This window comes from Nelumbo nucifera, chromosome 1 (assembly GCF_055504915.1).
Source record: "Nelumbo nucifera cultivar China Antique chromosome 1, China Antique-T2T, whole genome shotgun sequence".
In the NCBI taxonomy this organism is placed as follows: Eukaryota; Viridiplantae; Streptophyta; class Magnoliopsida; order Proteales; family Nelumbonaceae; genus Nelumbo; species Nelumbo nucifera.
In genome coordinates this window covers 209,363,535-209,379,855 of record NC_142649.1, presented here as the reverse complement: position 1 = coordinate 209,379,855, position 16,321 = coordinate 209,363,535, and the positions used below count along the sequence as shown (strand labels likewise).

The following is a 16,321-nucleotide window of genomic DNA, read 5'->3' as shown; positions in this document are numbered from 1 at the left end:
AAGAGATGTCCATGTAGAGGTATATTATTCAAGAATAATGATCACATGAAGATTGAGGTTTATATAGATGCTGATTGGACCGAGAGTGTTGATGATAGAAGGTCTACCTTTGGATATTGTGCCTTTGTAGGAGGTAACCTTGTCTCTTGGAGGAGTAAGAAACAAAGTGTTGTTTCTCGTTCTAGTGCTGAAGATGAATATAGATCTATGGCTAATAGTGTGGCTGAAATCCTATGGCTGAAGTCATTATTTGAGGAGTTGGGTATTGCTTATGAGAAGCCCTTAATATTGTATTGTGATAATCAGGTTGCTATTAATATAGCTTATAATCCGGTACAACATGACAGAACTAAGCATATTGAAGTCGACCGACATTTTGTCAGAGAAAGGGTTTCGCCTCAAGAAGTGTGTCTCCCGTATATTACCTCTAGCATGCAGCTCGCAGATCTTCTCACCAAGGCTGTTCCAAGGAAAAAGTTAGAGGCAGACCTATGCAAGTTGAGAATGACAAATATCTATTCCCAACTTGAGGGGGAGTGTAGAGAACACTGATGTGGACCCCACTGTGTTCGTATGACAACACATTTTTGTTAGTTATGTCAGTGTTAATTGGTAGTTATTTCAGTTTGTTATTACAACTTTATTATTAGTTTATTTGCCATGTAAGCAATAAGGGCAATTCAGCCCTTTTACAATTAGTCAACATATATAAATTGAAGGGATGAGAGATCCATTGTATGGACGCCCAAATATTGCAGAATAAAAGGGCGAATTTCAAAAATTTTTCTCTCCCTTCAACTGGGAATCGCATTCCCTATTTAGAAAATCATATTTTCAAGGATCATTCTTGAACCATAAACTGAACCAGATCTGAACCAAAAGGAGTAGGAGAGGATTATACCTGATACGGAGAAACAATATCTCCCAACGAAGGTGTTCACGCCCAAGGAAGGATCCAAAGACTACTACCACTGAAGATGGCGCAGTGCAGGATGGAGCAGAATCAGTAGTATTATTCTCCAAGAATTCTGTCCTTCGCAAGAAACAACAGGATGGCACGTGAGCACAACTTCCTATCAATTCTTTCTCAAAGAACTGATGTCAAGATCGAATCTTGACTTCTTCCACAATTGGAGATCGAACTGGCAAACAGGGCGGCAAGAACAAGGAGGCGGAAAGAAAGAATTCTGCAGGGTTGCTTAATTCTTTCTTCTGTGTTTTCAGCTCTCAAGGAGGATGTGAATTATCTCTCTCAAAGGCTGCCGTCCCTTTTTTTCTCTTGTAACCCTAAAGGATCAGCTCCTAATCCAATTAGGACTTGCTGATCCAAATCTGATTTGGATCAGACATCCCTTTAGGTGATAAGGATAAACCCTTATCTTATCTGCAGATTAGATTAGCTTTCTCCTAATCTCATTAGGAGGTTTTTAGATCTGAATCACATTCAGATCTGGACTCTTTGAGTGGATAGGGTTAAGACCCTATCCTATCTGCTAATCCATCTCAGAATTCGCCCCATATTTAACTAATTAAATAGCCTAGTTCGAAATGGGCTTTAGGCCCATTAATCGAAGGGATGAGAGATCCATTCTATGGACGCCCAAAGATTGCAGAATAAGGGGCGAATTTCAAAAATTATTCTCTCCCTTCAACTGGGAATCGTATTCCCTATTTAGAAAATCATATTTTCAATGATCAATCTTGAACCATAAACTGAACCAGATCTGAACCAAAAGGAGTGGGAGAGGATTATACCTGATACGGAGAAATACTATCTCCCAATGGAGGTGTTCACGCCCAAGGAAGGATCCAAAGACTGCTCTCACTAAAGATGGCGCAGTGCAGGATGGAGCAGAATCAGCAACGTTCTTCAAAAGAACTTGACCCTTCACAAGAATCAACTGGACGGCTTGTGAGTACAGCTCCAACCAATCTTTTCCCAAAAGATTGAAATCAAGATCCAATCTTGATTGCTCCCAAGAACTGGAGATCGAACTGAAGGAATGGCAATGCCAGGAAGGTGGCGGCAGAAGAGAATTCGCAGTATGCAGGAAATCTCTCAATCTCTCTTTCTTTAAAGAGAAGAATGCTATTGATGTTGTTGTGTTTTTTCAAGGCTGCCGCCCCCTTCCCCTTTTATAATCTTAAAGGGATCAGCTCCTAATCAGATTAGGAGTTGCTAATCCAAATCATATTTGGGTTAGAAATCCCTTAGTGATAAGGGATAATCCTTATCTTATCTGCAGATCAGATCAGCTGTCTCCTAATCTAATTAGGAGGTTTCCAGATCTAAATCTTATTTAGATCTTGGACTCTCTGAGTGGATAGGGTCTAAGCCCAATCCTTTTAGCTGACCCACTTCAGAATTCGCCCCCTTTAAATGACTGATCAAATCAGCCCAGTTCGAAATGGGCTTAAGGCCCATTTAAGGTTATGTACTCAAAAAACCTTCCAAATTGCTGCCCAGTTGGGCTTCCTTGTGTGGCGTGGGACCCAAGCATTGATCTACACATCAGCCACATGGGTTCAGCCTAGCCTTTGTTACAAGGCCTGGCCGAATGCACTGCTGAAGACAGTGTACCCCCTGAAAACCCATCAAATGGGCTCTATGGGCCCAACACTTACACTAAGTGGTCCCTGGGCCAAGCCACCTTGTAACACCCAGGGACTGTGGATAGATGCAAGATTAGCCCATCAGGTGTTATCCTCAATGGTCTTACACTTAACCTCTCAGCCCATAATGATCATACACTGCCCGACAAGAGAGGACCTCTCCCTCGGCTGCAAGGAACAGTGTTGCACTCTCCACTTATATGGATCCCGGGAATTAAAACCTTTCGCAAACATTTTAGAAACCATAATATATATATACTTTTATATCCTATATAAAATATATTTGCAAAACAAATCTCAACAATTGAAATCGGCTGCCGGCAGTCTTGGTTTCCATCAGTGAGAGTGCATCCCCGATCATTACCTTTGTCCGACAAAGGGGCTGATCCTGTCACTATGATCACCCACTCAGATGAATTCTCGGACTGTCCCAACATACCCAGGTTTTGACCCCCGCTAAGGATCTCACTGATTGGTACATCAAAGATAGCCCAATTCGACACCTAGTGCAGTATCATAATCGAGTCTAGGGGTCGGGTGTAACTTTCCAGTTTTGCCCATCAATCTCCAAGGTCCAGGGCAATACTGGAAATCTGGTCCAGTTCAAAGATTCAATTAATCCTACAGTGTATGTGCCTAGGGTCTCACCCTGGCAGCTGAGACAGGCCACCCCAACCGACTTGGTGGCACCACAGTGTCAGCCTTGTCAGGATAGGTCTCCCCAGACCGACCCACTAGCTGTGAACATTCTAAACTAACACGAGTCTCATTAAGTGTCCAGTTTAAGGGTATTACACAGAAACATACCAAGGGAACATGAATCAAATATGTATCTTTATTCATTTACAATAAACTCATAAAGTACATCATTCTGATTGAAGCTAAGGGCATACAAAACTGTCTAACATTAAGCTTATGTGCTCACTTAACCTTCCTAACTGCTGCCCAGTTGGGCTTCCTTGTATGGCGTGGGACCCAAGCATTGATCTACACATCAGCCACATGGGTTCGGCCCAGCCTTTGTTACAAGGCCTGGCCGAATACACTGCTATGAATAGTGCACCCCCTGAAACCCATCAAATGGGCTCTATGGGCCCAACACTTACCCTAAGTGGTCCCTGGGCCAAGCCACCTTGTAACACCCAGGGACTGTGGGCAGATGCAAGATTAGCTCATCAGGTATTATCCTCAATGGTCTTACACTTAACCTCTCAGCCCATAATGATCATACACTGCCCGACAAGAGAGGACCTCTCCCTCGGCTGCAAGGAACAGTGTTGCACTCTCTGCTTATATGGATCTCGGGAATTGAAACCTTCTTGCAAACATTTTAGAAACCATAATATATATACTTTTATATCTCATAAAAAATATATTTTGCAAAAACAAATCTCAACAATTGAAATTAGCTGCCAGGAGTCTTGGTTTCCATCAGTGAGAGTGCATCCCCGATCATTACCTTTGTCCGATAAAGGGGCTGATCCTGTCACTATGATCACCCACTCAGATGAATTATCAAACTGTCCCAACATACCCAGGTTTTGACCCCCGCTAAGGATCTCACTGATTGGTACATCAAAGATAGCCCAATCCGACACCTAGTGCAGTATCATAATCGAGTCTAGGGGTCGGGTGTAACTTTCCAGTTTTGCCCATTAATCTCCAAGGTCCAGGGCAATACTGGAAATCTGGTCTGGTTCAAAGATTCAATTAATCCTACATTGTATGTGCCTAGGGTCTCACCCTGGCAGTTGAGACAGGCCACCCCAACCGACTTGGTGGCACAACAGTGTCAGCCTTATCAGGATAGGTCTCCCCAGACCGACCCACTAGCTGTGAACATTCTAAACTAACACGAGTCTCATTAGGTGCCCAGTTTAAGGGTAATTCACAAAAACATACCAAGGGAACATGAATCAAATATGCACTTTTATTCATTTACAATAAACTTATAAAGTACATCATTCTGATTGAAGCTAAGGGCATACAAAACTGTCCAACATAAATATTAAGAGTGGGTTGGCAGATCAACTGATCAACCCTCTCTTTCTTTTCAAAGTCTCTTCGTGTGCTTCTCTTTTCTCCCCCTCTTCTTCTTCTCTTCTGAAATTTCTTCTTTCTTTTTCTTTTGAATTCAAGACTGATTGTAGTCTTGATCGACTACTAAGTGGATTAGCTATTGTTATTCATTGATTTGATGAACTACTCTTTTGTGCATTTTTGTTGATAAGGGAAATTAATTAATGAGAGAATCAAATATAAAAGAGTACAATTAACCACACCCCAAAGGCAGGGAGAATGATTCAAACTGTCTATAAGAGCCCAATGTAAATATACACAAAGAAAAACTGATATAGGAAATAGATGCAATTATAGATAATTAGAGTTATTAGCTTCCTAGCTAGTGCAACGGGCTCCTCAATGCTCCTCCCATGGCAATTCACTATCAAAAGAAAACAACCCTCCCCTGGCAAGACCTTCTACTATTGAACTAGATGACCTTGGCATCCATATTAATGACTTTCAGTGAATATTGGATACAGTATGACTTGATGGGTTCATATAATGGTGCAGAATGCTAGGTTTCCTAACATGTTCTTAATGCCATTAAATAATACATTAACATTCACATCGTCAAAACTTTTATTTTTTCAATACACACACGCACACCAATGTAAGAGCACATGCTATGCACAATGTTTTAAAAGCGCAAGGCGCAAGGTGAGGCGTGCACCTTTTTGAAGCAAGGTGCAAAAATACAAAAATCTGCTAAAAAATAAAAAAGTCAGAAAATTCAAAAAAAATATTAAACATAATATTAATAAAAATATAAACTTAAATTTTAAAATAAATGTTTTAAAAATCCTGTTATCTAAAATTAAATTAAAATACATAAACATAACATGTAAAGCGTATTCAAATGAAAATTTAAAAATAAAATCAAACATATAAAACATTTTCAAGCTTGTAAAACCCGCAATCTTTCTTTTTCCTTAATTGCATTGCTTCAAGTAGCTAATGTGATGTAAAACATATTACATTCCTAATTCTACGAATCGCCTTTGTGCCACGCCTCCTCCCCTTCCTCCTCCTCCTTCCTCCTCATCCCCCTCTTCTTAAGGAGGCTCACGCCTCCTTGTGTTCGGGAGGCTTATGCCTCTTACATTCTGAACTACGCCTCATGCCTCTAGGTAGTGAAATGCCTTGCGTTACACCTCCGCATTTTAAAACATTGGATATAAGGGTAAAAGACTTAAGCATGCCTTGAGGTTTCATAAAATTGACTTTAAGCATGCATTGAGTTTTTCAAATAGACTTAAGTATACCTTCCCACTATTATTGTAGATGATTTGAATGAAAATAGACTTTTTTTTTCCCTTTGTTAAGATGTGAAACAGGGTCATCTTTTACCTTGAGATTGCAACCTGTAAACCATAATTTAAAATTTTAAAGAGTGAAGCCACTGCCACCAATGAGACTTGCACTTCTTTAAAAGTTTTAAAGAACTTTTGAAGAATTGAGAAGAGAGATGCAAGGAATGTATGATAGGGTTCCAAAAGCCACAAGATTTATATTTGTTACCTAAAGTCGTAGGTAACGCAGAGGTCATTGTAGAGATGATGGGCTGAATGGGCCATGGAACATTGTTATTTTTATTTATTTCTGTTCATGTTTTATTTCTGTAGTTAGCGGGCCTTACTTGTGGGCCTGTTTTATTTCTTTTGTTACTGTTTTTAGTGCTAGCTGCCCTACTAAGGGTATACATGTAATTATGTCTCTTTTACAATGAAAGAATAAAAGATATTTGTGGGGGCTGGAGAGAGGTTTGAATCAAGGTTCAAAATATCAATATGCCCGATACGTCGGTAGAGGCGTATCGGTAGTTTTTTTTTTTTTTCCAAATCCGGTTCAGAGGGGCCAGTTTAAGGTCCGTCCACCCCCTGAACCGGTCAAAACCCTGATACACCCTCTGTAGGGGCATATCGGGAAGCTCCCGATACGTATCGATACTTTGAACGTTGGTTCGAATTACTGTCTTCCTCCCTTTTTCTTCCATCATCTCTCTCCATTGTTTCTCTCTCTTCCATATTCTTCAATCTTCTTCTTCTCTTCTATTTTTTATTTTTTTTTCATATTTTTATTGGTGGGATCTACATCTTGGTATCAAAACGGAGTTCCTACCTTATTCATTTTTCTTCTCTTTAATCCCATACATAGGTTGTATGGAGAGTTGATTGGTTAATTAATTAGCAAGTATTTAGCTCAGTTAGATGAGGTTTTTGGAGAAGATTACAATGCTTGTTTAGGGCCCAAGGCAGGTTCTTGGAGAGTTTCCTTAAAACCCTAGCTAACTAGAGAGTGTTTAGATTAAGGGGTACAAAGGGAGTTTGGAAGTGGTGCTTGGGGCTAGAATAGAAGCATTCTGATTATCTTTGAGATCGATCCAAGTTGAAGTGATTTTTGGAGCCTCTAGTAGGAGCGGCTAGACTTTCTCCCTTTCTCCCATTTTGCCAGGTCTGGTGAAATCCCTGCTTTGGCTGTTTGAAGAGCAGTTTTGGCCTTAGGGCAGTAAATCTTGACTAGTAACATTGTATTTTGATTTTCGTTTGTCTCCGTTTGTCTAGTGGAGCAAACTGGAGGTGAGATGGAACAATCCACAGATTCTGGGTTTAGTCTGGGAGGGTATGTGGAGACTCTATTGGGGGTAGTAACCTCAGTGAGATGGGACTAATTATTTGGCATGGTCTCAGTCAATGAAGATTCATGTTTGCAGCAGCCATATGTGTGTCTCTAGTGGCATGTAAACTAACTAATCACGCTAACAACATATGAGATATTTGGCCGTGTCATGCAAATGTATAGTAACTTCTCCAAATGCCTCTGAAACACTCCCCTGTTTACCAAGAGCTCACCATCATTAGCTGAAAGCTTATGTTTGACATAAATAGGTGTAGAGGTAGGTTTGACACCAAGTTTCCCAAATCCCATTTCCATAAGAAGATTTAACACATACTTCCATCTTTTTCACCATACAAGCCCAAAACCCTGTATAAATTTCAAGCATAAGTGCATAACTTACTTTTATTCTCCCACCAAAATTTATATACTTTACCTATATTCCTTTTTAATGAATTTTTAATTTTTTATGTACTATCAAGGGCTAGCTATTATCTATCTTTTCTCAATATTAATGCTGAAAAAGTTAGAAATTCCAGAAATCCTTGTTTTATATTCGGAATTATGATTTAAGTGTATTCCAGGGGGAGAGTCTAATGGCTCTATTTCTGCTGTATACTCTTTTTTAAGTTTATTTGTAAGGATAACAAATTGTTCTTAACTTGCTCAATATGTGGTCATTTTTCTTTCCTGTCTAATAGTTCCTTTACACTCTACTTGGCATTGCTTTTGTATATATCGATATTGTAGGCTATACCTCTTTAGATATATCTATGGCAATGGAAATATTAGAAAATGAGAATGAACAATTATTGAGTAACTTGTATTGTCAACTTCATGTTTTATTTTAGTACATAACTTGGATTTTTATTTACCCTTTTATTAGGCAAGTGCTTCTAAATATGGGCTAATTTATTAACATGTGCATTCCTTGGTGCTTGCTTAAAATTAAATCCATCGTTACTGGTTATGATTCTGTTCTATAATGATATTATCTAATTCCAGTATTGATCAGTTGTAATCCTCATATTGAACCTTTGATCTTTGAAATTTTTAATTTGGCAAGCAGATGGATCTTGGGGTAGGGTCGTTTGTTTTGGCCAATTCATTAGTTTCAAGACAAGCACGGAATGCCTTGTCAGTGTGAGTATTAACTTCAGTTTTTTTCAAAAAATGTTTTTCTTGTTTCATATTTTTTTGATAAATTTTCTTGCTTCATATTTTTAGCATGTATTTATGTAAGGGAGTTTTACAAAAATTAAAATAACAAAGTTTTCTGAATTGATAAAATTTGTGACATCTACAAAATAAAGCCTAAATCCATGTGCTGAAAAAAGCTCCTTTTTCAGAAAAAAAATGCCCTGGCAGAAAACAAAAGAAAAAGTGGAGGCATATTTGTCTCTTCATTGTATTCTTCTCTCACTGTCTCTTGCCTCTCGTCTTTTGCCACTGACCATTCAGTTCTAACACTTTACACTGTACATTCTTGTATTTGCACTCTTCCCAAACTGAGCCTTAATAAATCTTCAACTGAGAATTCTTCGAAAAGCTTAATTGGATAACCACTTCTTCCCCTTCCTCCCTGGGCTGTTCAATTTGAAGGAAAACTATGGATCTGCTTCCAAATTTTAGCAGAAGATTCAAACCAAATTTGGGAAATGGTTGCACACTGGCTTTCTGGAAGGAGCCCTGGTGCACTGGCCGTCCTCTTTCTGAGGTTTTTCCTCAGCTTTTCCAGCTGGTGGTTGATCAAGATGCAATGGTGGCCGACTGTTATGAGCTCCTGGGGATTGGGGTGGTCTGGAATCCTACCTATCGGTGAAGCTTTCAGGACTGGGGGCTTGAAAACTTTGCTGATTTGCTCCTGTTTTCGGGCCAGGATCTGGTCTACGGATGGCCTCTTTACTGTTAAATCTTTTGCTCACAAGTTGACGGCTTGCAGTTTGTCTCAGTTCCTGCTTCCAGGATTTGGAACCCATTCTCCCCCTCAAAAGTTAGTTCTAGTGTGGGCAGCAGCTTTAAATAGGTGTCTTACTAAGGAAATCTGATTAGAAGGGGTGTCCAGATTCAAGATCAGAGCTGTAGTTTGTGTAGTATAGGTTTAAACTAGATTTGCTTTACTGGAAAGGCATGAGAAGATGCTAAAGGGGGTTTAAGTACAGGGAAAATGGTGCACATGAGAACAACAGGAAGAAGAGACAGTCTGCATTCTATGATCAGAATTGGATGGATTGAGTGAAACAAAACCCAGAGAGCTGATTAGATCTTAGGTTGTAGGTAATCCATGGTCTCTAAGCCTTCTCCTAAAACCATAATCACAAGAGTTCCCAGATGGAGAGGGGGAAAGGGGATGTGAAATGGGTTTGTTTTGAAGGGAAGAGATAGAATAAATATTAGAATGTCATTCTTTCAACAATCCATCTTCCCACCAAAGACCCTCCTAAAATTTAACCCTATATCCAGAATTGTAAAAAAGTGAGTACGAGTTAGGAATCAAGGAAGCAACTCAATCATTGCCTTCCAAAGAGAAGAGGAAGAGGCCCTTTCATTTAATCCGGCATACCAACCATTAGGGTGTCTCCCATGAATGCTAGTCACCATGTTATTCCATAGCTTGGTAGAGTCTATTGGAATCCTCCAAAGTCTTTTCCCTAACAAGGCTGAATTCTTTTCTCCCAACCTACCCATGCCCAGGCTCCTGTCTGTTTTCTTGGTACACATGGTTTTCCATTTTAACAGGTGCTCCTAGCTCCCACAGGAAGCCCTCATGATAGGCCTACAATATTTTGGCTGCTACACGCAACATCCTAAATACCAAGAGATAGTAGACTGGTAGGTTTTTATGGTTGAATTGATCAAGGTTATCGTCCCCTCTTCCAAGTGGTCAATTTCTTTGCATACCTTTCCAAGACAGGGTCCCTTCCCCAAACACTTCTCCTATAGTTACCTCTTTGTGGGAGATCAAGATACTTAATTGGCCACTCATTAGTTGACAATCCCAATAGTGTTGTAGTTCTGTCTGCCTCCTCACTCATATTTACTCCAGCCCACAGCTCTTCTCAAGGTTCACTTTAGGTAATCCTTGCTAAAAATACTGTGTCATTGTCAAATTGTAGATGCCCATGACATAGTGTCAAAGCTTTTCTTCTTATAGATTCAACCACGTAATTCTTGATGACCTATTTTCTTCTTTCTTTTTTTTTCATATTTAAGCGTGAACATGTACCACCATTAGTCTATGTTGTGAATCTTTTCTTTTTAATAACCTTGCAATTTTTTTGATAATCACTTTGCAATTCTTACATATCATTCATTATATTTTTCTAGCAAGGAAAAACTTGAATTTGATCCACTTTTTTATGTTATTAAACATTCATCTTTCTTTTTTTTTTGATAATTGAAAGAAATTTATTAATCAGCAGTGGGAAATAGTACAATGTTCCCAAGGAGAGGCACGAGATGCAAACTCTCCAGGCTAGTTAAGTACAGCTTTCCAATATACTATAACAACTTACAAAGTAGCACAAAAAAGATCCCCCTTGGAAACCTCCTGTTTGGCCAAAGAATCAGCCATAGTGTTGGCAGACCTGCTTACCCATTTTACCTCAACTCTCATATTACTAGTTAACCACTTTACTTTTTGGATGAGATCCTTGTAGCCCCAAATGGTAGCATCCGGGTTTAGAAGCCACCTTGTTGCCACTTGAGAGTCCCCTTCAACTAGGAGATGCTCCACCCCAAGCTGGTTAGCGATCTGGATTCCTTGTACTGCAGCTAGTATTTCTGCCCTTGTAGAGTCCCCCACTTCCACAGATCCTGAGAATAAGGGGATGATGTTGCTGTCCTTACTCCTCAGGACACCCCCTACACCTTCTATAGGCGGAACCCATTTTGACAAACTTCTATTCTTCTTTGTAGAAGCATTAGCTATTACTAATCAATTCCTCCACAAGTCATCAAAAGAGAAATCATCAAATATATCCAAGGTTTTCAGCCAATGTATTGCTCTTGTTAGGATGCAGTCCTTCACTTCATCTAATCTTCTTTCCTTCTCTAAGAAGACTCTTGCATTCCTTTCCTCCCAAAGAGTCCATAAGGTGGCTGCCCTAACACATTTCCACATGAACTTGCCTCTTCTAGTGTGCCATACAAAACAAGAAGGGTTAAATAACAAACTCAAATCAGATGACAGAGACCACCTACCTCCAAATAAACTAAGGCTCCAACTCCATAAGGCTGTAGCAAAGGAATAGGAGATCAGCAAATGGAAATGGTCCTCATTCTGGGCCTTACACAAGGAACACCAATTCAGGGAGAGACAAAGAGAGGGTCTCTTTTTCTGCAAGTTTTCCAAGGTATTGATTTTCCCATAGTAGACTTCCCGGCAGAATACGACAATTTTTGGAGGAATAGGTCGTGCCCAAACTTCTTTGAAGGGGTACCCTTGGGAATTGGGGTTAGAACTGAGGGATTTTAGAAAAGAAGAACAAGTGAATGTACCTTTTGGAAGAGGAGTCCAAACTCTTTGATAAGAAGATGTGGGGTCTAAACAATCAGACTCTAGTTAATGAAGTAGCTTAGTGACACAAATCGACTTACCATCCCTTAACCCTCTACGAAATCCGAAATCCTAGTTTAAAGACAAGGTAATTAACGGGTTCGGGAGAAAATTTTGAAGCATGTGTTAGGGCCAGCATGAGCTTGTCTTACAACACCAGTCCCAGTCCTGGATAAAGGAGGATGGCTGCGTCAGGTTGGCAGATGGCATTAAAACTTTTGTCAAATTCTCATTATAGCCATCCCTACATAGTTGGAATAAGGCTTGGATGATGATGATGATATTATTCCTCTTCTTAAACCCAAATCCTTGATACTCCCTATCTATACTCTACTTCTTTTTCCCACATAACCATTTAGGTTCCCTCTATAAGGATCCTTTATCCATTTGGGATTTCTTGAGTAGTCCATCTTTATTTTGTCAAAGTTGTTTTAAATCTTTACTTCTAAACCTACTTGAGGTGTATAAACACTAATTACATCAATGATTCCTTGCCTAAAGCTAGTTTAATTAAAATTTTTTCTTTCTCCATTTCTTTTAACATTTCAATTTCATTTCTTAATCTTTCTCTACCATTTGTTGCTGCTCTATTTCCTTTATTTACTTCTCTTGTAGACCATAGTTTACAATTACCAATTTCTTTAGCTTCACCCTTCCATTCAGTCTCTTGTATTCGTACTACATTAATCCTTCTTATTTTCACTATACCTACTAATTCCATTGTCTTGTTTGTTAATGTTCCTAGACTTCAAGTAGCTAATCAAATACTTGTGTTGATCAACTTCTTTACCCACCCTCATCCAAAAAAATGTAGGAATATTTTCTCATTTCTCACCAGAATTGGTGCTGTTGTAGCATATTACTTTCACGGAATGCCATAGCATGCCTTAACCCTTTTCTCAACACATTTGGATTAAGGTGTGTGTACTTCACTTCTAGGGAACACTCTAGCATGAGAACAAAATAGCAATTTCGGATCTATGTTCGTAAGAGTTAGGCTGAAAGTTTTAATGCTGACACCTGATTATGTGGTTATGTTTATGTTGTTTCTTTAACTTTATATGGATCAAATATTGTCATTTCTTTACTTTGACTATCCTAGACTGGTAGACCTCATGAAGAACCGTGTTATTTCAATTTGTTTAACTGGATGATAAATTATTACATTGGTTTAAATATTTTTGTTGGTTATCTCTTATTATTTCTTTTGTTGAACGTGTGCCTTTCTAAGAGAGCAGGGAAAGATGCCTTTAGAAACCAGTCATGAGAAATCTTTTTTAGTTTTGAAAATAATGATGTTTGGTGCTTCCTGCTTGCCTTCTATGCTACTTTTGATGCTTCAAGAATTTTTCCTCTGCACTATGTTGTGGATTCAAGTTTTACTCTTTTCTCCCAAGGAAATGGAAGACTGCACTTAAATCTACAAGTCCACTTCTCCTTCTAGGAGTTGGTCGGCTCATTTTTACAACAGGAGTAGATTATCAGGTAAAAAAAAAATTCCTTTAGTTCCCTTTATGACAGCTTCTACATTTCATATGGTGTCTATTGTAATTTGTTGCACCAAATTATCCATTTTGAAACAATAAAGGTTTTAAACTACTTTCCTAGTTATGTTACTCTGCTATGTCATTGGTTCAATAAGCTATGATAGTTAACTATAAAAAAAAAGTAGGATAATTCAGTCTATGTTACATACTTGCTTTCAGAAGATAGCAGGAAAGTTTGGGAATAGGGTGAGGTTTAAAGGATTTTATTGGTTAACAGTTAGAGCAGTTGAGTATGTTTTAGAAGGCTAAATGTTGCCTATTTCTATAATGGGAAATAACTGAAGAAACTTTCACCGCACCTTCCTGTAGTTTTTGCAGTTCAAGTCCAGAATCTGTCAACTTCCTCTTCATTAACTGCACTTTCACTCATTCTGTCTGGGCCCACTTCCTTCAGCTGTTAGATGCATGTTGACTGACAACCCCTGATTTGCCACCACTTTTATCTTCCTGGTGATAGCTAGGTTTTCAGTTAGAGGGAAGATCCTATGGAAGATGCTTCTGCTTGCTCTATGTATGGAAGGAAAGGAACAGTAGAGTGTTTGAAGGGAAGGCTGCTACTATTGAAGCAGCGATCAGCAAGACAGAATGGATGCTGGTCCGGTGGGCATAGATTTTAAAGTTGCTTCTTGATATATCAATATCAGATTTTTGAACAGATGGGTTCTATAATTTTTAATAGAGTATATCAGAACGTATGGTTGGGGGATTATGGTATACTTGAAATGATCTTTTGTTCTAGTCAAATTGTTATCTTGAATTCACCTATGTAAATTTGGGAAAGAAATATTTTGGATATGTTTGTGATGCATTACAAGAAAAGAATTGGTATTATTGTTCTTATTGTTGTTATTAACTTTGGAGTCTTTGGAAATCTTTCTGATTTGAGAAAGGTGAAAACAGAAACAAATGGTTGAAGATTTCTGTTCTAATTTCATTGAGAAGATCTGTACAAATATATAAAACTTCTAAGAATCAATCTAGGAGCTATTCTAGGAAACTAATCCACTAATTTAGCCTAAAGAAAAAAAGGAAACTAAATCACAGCCTAAAAAAGGAAAATAATCACAGCCTAAATAAGAATAAATAACTAAAAATAAAAAAGGAAAGATTCTGACTCGGATTCCACAAGGAATAATCCTCGTCATCCCTTTCCAACACTCCCCTCAAGCTGGTGAATGTATATCAATCATTCCCAGTTTGGATACATTTGTCTAAAACCCGACCCTAAGTAATGGTTTAGTGAGGATGTCTGCTTCCTGTGATCCAGATGGCACATAGGATAGACAAATTTTTCCACTTTCGATCTCTGATTTGATGAAATTTCTGTCAATGCGAACATGCTTCATTCGATCATGTTGAATAGGGTTGTGTACAATTGCTATTGCTGACTTACTGTCACTATACAGTTTCATTGGACTATCAAGTGGAACATTTAAGTCTGACAGTAGTCATTCAAGCCATATTAACTCACAAATCCCTTGTGCAATTGCCCTGTATTCTGCTTCTGCACTACTTCTGGACACAACAGTTTGCTTCTTACTTCGCCATGTAACAACATTCCCCCAAACCTTTGTACAATATCCTGTAGTAGACTTACTGTCCTCAACCGAACCAGCCCAATCAGCATCTGCAAATCCCTCAACTAACCGGTTATCACTTTCCTTGAACAATATACCCTTGCCAGGAGTTCCTTTCAAATATCTAAGGATCTGATCAACAGCACACTGATGTCTCTCGGTTGGAGTATGCATAAACTGACTAACTATGCTAACACTATAGGCAATATTGGGCCTAGTAAGTGATAGATGGATTAGTTTTCCCACAAGCTGTTGATATCTCTCTTTGTTAGCTGGAGGATCATTCTCAGAGATCTTATGCTTCCAATTCTTCTCCAGTGGAGTGCTAGCTGGACGACAACCAAGCTTCCCGATTTCCTTCAACAGATCTAGGATGTATTTTCTTTGAGAAATGAAAATACCAGTTTTGCTTCTAGCAATTTCCATCCAAGGAAATACTGAAGTTTTCCATGATCCTTAACTTTGAACTCAGATTGTAGTAGGCCCTTGAGATTCGTAATCTCATCATTGTCATCACCCGTGATTACCATATCATCAACATACACAATCAAGATTGATTTTTTTCCATCCTTTGGCTGTTTTATGAATAGGGTGTGATCTGCCTGTACTAAAATCCTGCCAGTTTATCTGCTTACCTTTTGAACAGGCTCCAGCTATGAACTCTCTTAACCACTCGATCACTTCTAATCCTTCCAGCAATATTGTACCCTTTTTCGCTTCCCTTACCTTCAGGCTTACCTTCCCCTTGATTCTCATCTCTTTGAACAGGAAATTTTTTGCTTCTATCTTCAAGGATCTCCTCCACAGACCTGCCTGCACGAACTCCATTTCTCTCCCCCTCAAATTCTTCTTTGTTATGAATCACTTTCAGAAGCTATTAAACCATTACTGGATGTGCAAGGCAACCCGGGCACACCTTCTGGAAGGGACATCACTTGCCTGATGATTGCATTTTGATGCCACTTGGAATATGCTGAATACTAACAGCAGGTTCAGCTTCAGAAGTAAGCTGCTCTTTTCCTCTAGGTGATAGGGATGATATCACCAAATCTTGATCATCAACTTGTAGATCAGAAGCTGTTGCAAGGAACAGAGGAATAACATCCACAGTAGCCAAGCTAGTCTGCAAGAGAAATTTCTACCTTTTCCTTTTGCCCTCATAGGAAAAAAAAAAAGAATTTTGATTTGATTTTTTTTTGGTGGGAAGGGGGATATTTAGTGATGGCATCTAATGCTTGTTATATGTGTCTTTTTAGTCTTGAGCATTTCTTGTTGTTAACCATGTTCAACTGTCTTACTTTATGTATACCTTTCGAAAATAACTGTTTTGCTTTATGTTTGCTTTGCTA

At 38.9% G+C, this 16,321-nt stretch overlaps 1 protein-coding gene across 3 annotated transcripts in view; it reads left to right on the top strand.

Moving 5' to 3' along the window:
• Window positions 1-16,321, top strand: part of LOC104585626 (transferases, transferring acyl groups) — a 61,157-nt gene that overhangs the window by 31,178 nt on the left and 13,658 nt on the right. For all 3 annotated transcript variants that reach the window (XM_010242569.3, XM_010242570.3, XM_088896054.1), the window contains 2 exons: window positions 8,360-8,433; window positions 13,246-13,333. In XM_010242569.3, coding sequence (XP_010240871.1) covers window positions 8,360-8,433; window positions 13,246-13,333 — 162 coding nt within the window. The remainder of the gene's footprint in view (window positions 1-8,359; window positions 8,434-13,245; window positions 13,334-16,321) is intronic.